At 44.2% G+C, this 3,105-nt stretch overlaps 1 protein-coding gene across 1 annotated transcript; it reads left to right on the forward strand.

Moving 5' to 3' along the window:
• The first annotated feature begins 1,298 nt into the window (after window positions 1–1,298).
• On the forward strand, window positions 1,299–2,108 carry LOC138912104 (uncharacterized). Its single transcript, XM_070211960.1, has one exon. It carries the CDS (start codon window positions 1,299–1,301, stop codon window positions 2,106–2,108), a length of 810 nt encoding a protein of 269 aa, XP_070068061.1.
• The last annotated feature ends 997 nt before the right edge of the window (window positions 2,109–3,105 follow it).

The following is a 3,105-nucleotide window of genomic DNA, read 5'->3' on the forward strand; positions in this document are numbered from 1 at the left end:
GCGCTCTGAAAGAATATTCAGGTACGGGAAAGACCGTAACAAGTGATTTGATAAAATCACTATGAGCGCAAACGCAAGAGATCCATTTCTCGGTCCATGAAGAATACGATGATCCAAGCAAGGGAGGATATGATATGAAATCCTTCCTAAAACTTGAAAAGGAAATTCAAGATATCTTAGGAGCAAAATCAAACTCCTCTAGCAATGAAGATATGCATTTGCCCAGAGTCAGCATCCCCAAATTCGATGGGGATCTACTCAAATGGACTCAGTTTTTTGATTTATTCAAATGCATGGTCCATGATACTAACATGCCGACGGTAAGGAAAATGTGATACCTAAAAACCACTGTAACTGGAGGGGCTGAAAGATTGATAAGACACATCGATCTTAAGGAAGAAAATTACCTCAGCGCCTGGGGTATATTAGTCGATTCCTACAACAATCCCCGACATGTGGCAGACACGATTCTCAATCGTTTCCTGCATCAAAACACAGTTAGTGACGATCCAAGGTCATTAAAAGAGTAGTACCTTACAACTATCGAGTCTCTAGCATCATTAAAGGGACTGGGCATCGATGTATTAAGTTGGGATACAATATTGATTGCCATTATCAAGCAAAAATTGGATCTTGCAAGCAGAGCCCTATACGAGCAGTCGTTAGATGGGTCCCGAGAGTTACAGGGTCTCGACACACTGCTCAGCTTTCTGGACCAGCGCATCCGAGTTCTTGGAACAGGAAAAAAGGGACAACAATCAAGAAAGGAATAGAAGGGTCCAACATGCTCATCAGCCAGTACTGGAAAAGGACCAGGCTGTCAATTTTCCAAAAGGAATCACTGGCTCTATAAATGCGATGACTTCCGCAGCAAAACAATACCCGAACGAGTTAATTGGGTACAAAAACAAAGACTGTGTGTCAACTGCTTCGGCAATGACCACAAGGCAAGGGATTGCCGAGGTCGCCCGTGTTTTAAGTGCGACAAGAAACATCATACTTTGTTGCATCTGGAAACCACATCAGGTGCATCATCCAATCAACATTCACCTACTGTAGGTGCAGCAAGCAACAAGAATTATAGCTTGCTGGCCACAGTGAAAGTATCAGTGAAGGCTAGCAATGGTCAAGTTGCTACCTTCAGAGCGCTGCTAGATTCAGGCTCACAAATAAATCTGTTTTCCGAACGAATGGCTTCAGTACTATCACTGAAACTTCATGAAACTTCTCTACTGATCGAGGGCATTGGAGGCAATCCAAAAACCAGTAGAGCAAGAGAAAATGTTTAAATAAGATCAATGCATAACGCCTTCACTCAAGAAGTTGAAGCCGTTGTCCTACCACACATAATAGCTGATCAACCGGCGCATCAGTTGAATTCGGCAAGCCTACAAATCCCAAGCAACATAGCTTTAGCCGATCCAAATTTCGATAAGCCAGGAAAGATTGACATGCTTATCGGAGCAGAGCACTACTATTCATTGCTGCTGCCAAACCAGACTATACTAAAGGCAGGAGGACCAGTTCTTCAGAAAACAAAACTTGGATGGATCATTGCCGGACGGATCTTCTCGGATCACGATTCAGCGGCGGTTTGTGCCGCCGCAGATACAGACGAAGAAGTCGACACACTATTAGAACGATTCTGGACTCTAGAAAATCTTGAAACTGAGGAAAAGCATCGATCACCAATGGAGGCTCATTGCGAAATGCACTTCGTAGGAAACTTGGGAGTGGCAAAGGATGGCAAATTTGTTGTGAAACTCCCATTTGCTGAACAGTCTTTCGCCCTGGGGGCATCACCGAAAACAGCCACGAATAGATTTCTGGCTCTGGAAAGAAGAACGTCACCTGAAGTCTGGAAAGGCTACGTGGACTTCATGGATGAATACGAAGCACTCGGACACATAAAACAAGTGCACCAAACAGATATACCCGCTAATTACTACTTCATTCCACAACTGTGTGCTAAAGCCGGAAAGCAGTACAACAAAGTTGAGGGTAGTATTCGACGCTTCATGCAAAACCACCAGCAACAACATACTCTATGCTGGACCCACTATGCAAAGCGAGTTATTTGCAATTCTATTACGCTTCCGCACTCATAAATACGTGTTTACAGCGGACATAGAGAAAATGTATCGGCAGGTGTGGATACACCCTGACGATCAGTATCATCAACTACCGGCTCAAAACCGTCACATACGGTACAACGTCAGCCCCATTCCTAGCAACAAATGCTTAGATTACTTGTCCGAGAAGGCAAAGGATCAATTCCCGCTTGAAACGTCTGTTCTAAAGCACGATTTCTACGTAGATGACTGTCTCACTGAAGCAAACAGCGTTGCGGAAGCAGTCCAAATTCAAAAGGAATTAAATAAAATATTGTTACCATCCGGTTTCAAGCTCCGAAAATGGTGCTCCAATAATGGGCAAATTCTAACAGACGTTCCCGAAGCAGACACCATCAAAACCGTCAAGCTAGACGAAACATTGAAACACTACAGTGTCAAGACGTTGGGTTTGGTATGGATGCCGCAAAGGGATCAACTGAGTGGGCGATCCCAGAAAAGCGAGGCGTCAGTCATTACCAAACGCGTGGTAAGTTCCGAGTCAGCACAAATTTTTGACCCACTTGGAGTATTTGCCCCCGTGGTAGTTAAGGCAAAATATTTATGCAAACGCTTTGGGCACTGAACCTGAGTTGGGACGAGGAGCTCCCTCAAGAGCTTCAAAATGATTGGAAGAACTATCGATCGGATCTGCAAGCATTAAACATTATGAAAATTCCTAGGCATATCTTTAATTGAAAGGTTCCAGTCCATCAAGAAGTACACACATTTGTGGATGCACCAGAGCGTGCGTACGGAGCAGCAGTGTATATAGAGCTACCTACAAAAACAATTAAATTTCGGTACGACTTTTTTGCTCCAAGTCACAAGTGGCTCCATCCGCAAAAGAAACTGTGCCCCGCCTTGAACTATGTGCTGCGCTGTTGGGCGCGAAACTAACACACAGAGTAAGAAAGGATTTGCGATTACCGATCGAAAGGGCTTCTGGATACTTCAGGACTGACTCAACTGTAGTTTTGTCCTGGATAAACGC

This window comes from Drosophila takahashii, chromosome 2R, assembly GCF_030179915.1.
Source record: "Drosophila takahashii strain IR98-3 E-12201 chromosome 2R, DtakHiC1v2, whole genome shotgun sequence".
NCBI classification, from domain to species: domain Eukaryota; kingdom Metazoa; phylum Arthropoda; class Insecta; order Diptera; family Drosophilidae; genus Drosophila; species Drosophila takahashii.

Excerpts from the sequence above, each read along its gene's own strand:
- LOC138912104 (XM_070211960.1), top strand. The coding sequence starts at position 1,299 with ATGCATAACGCCTTCACTCAAGAAGTTGAAGCCGTTGTCCTACCACAC.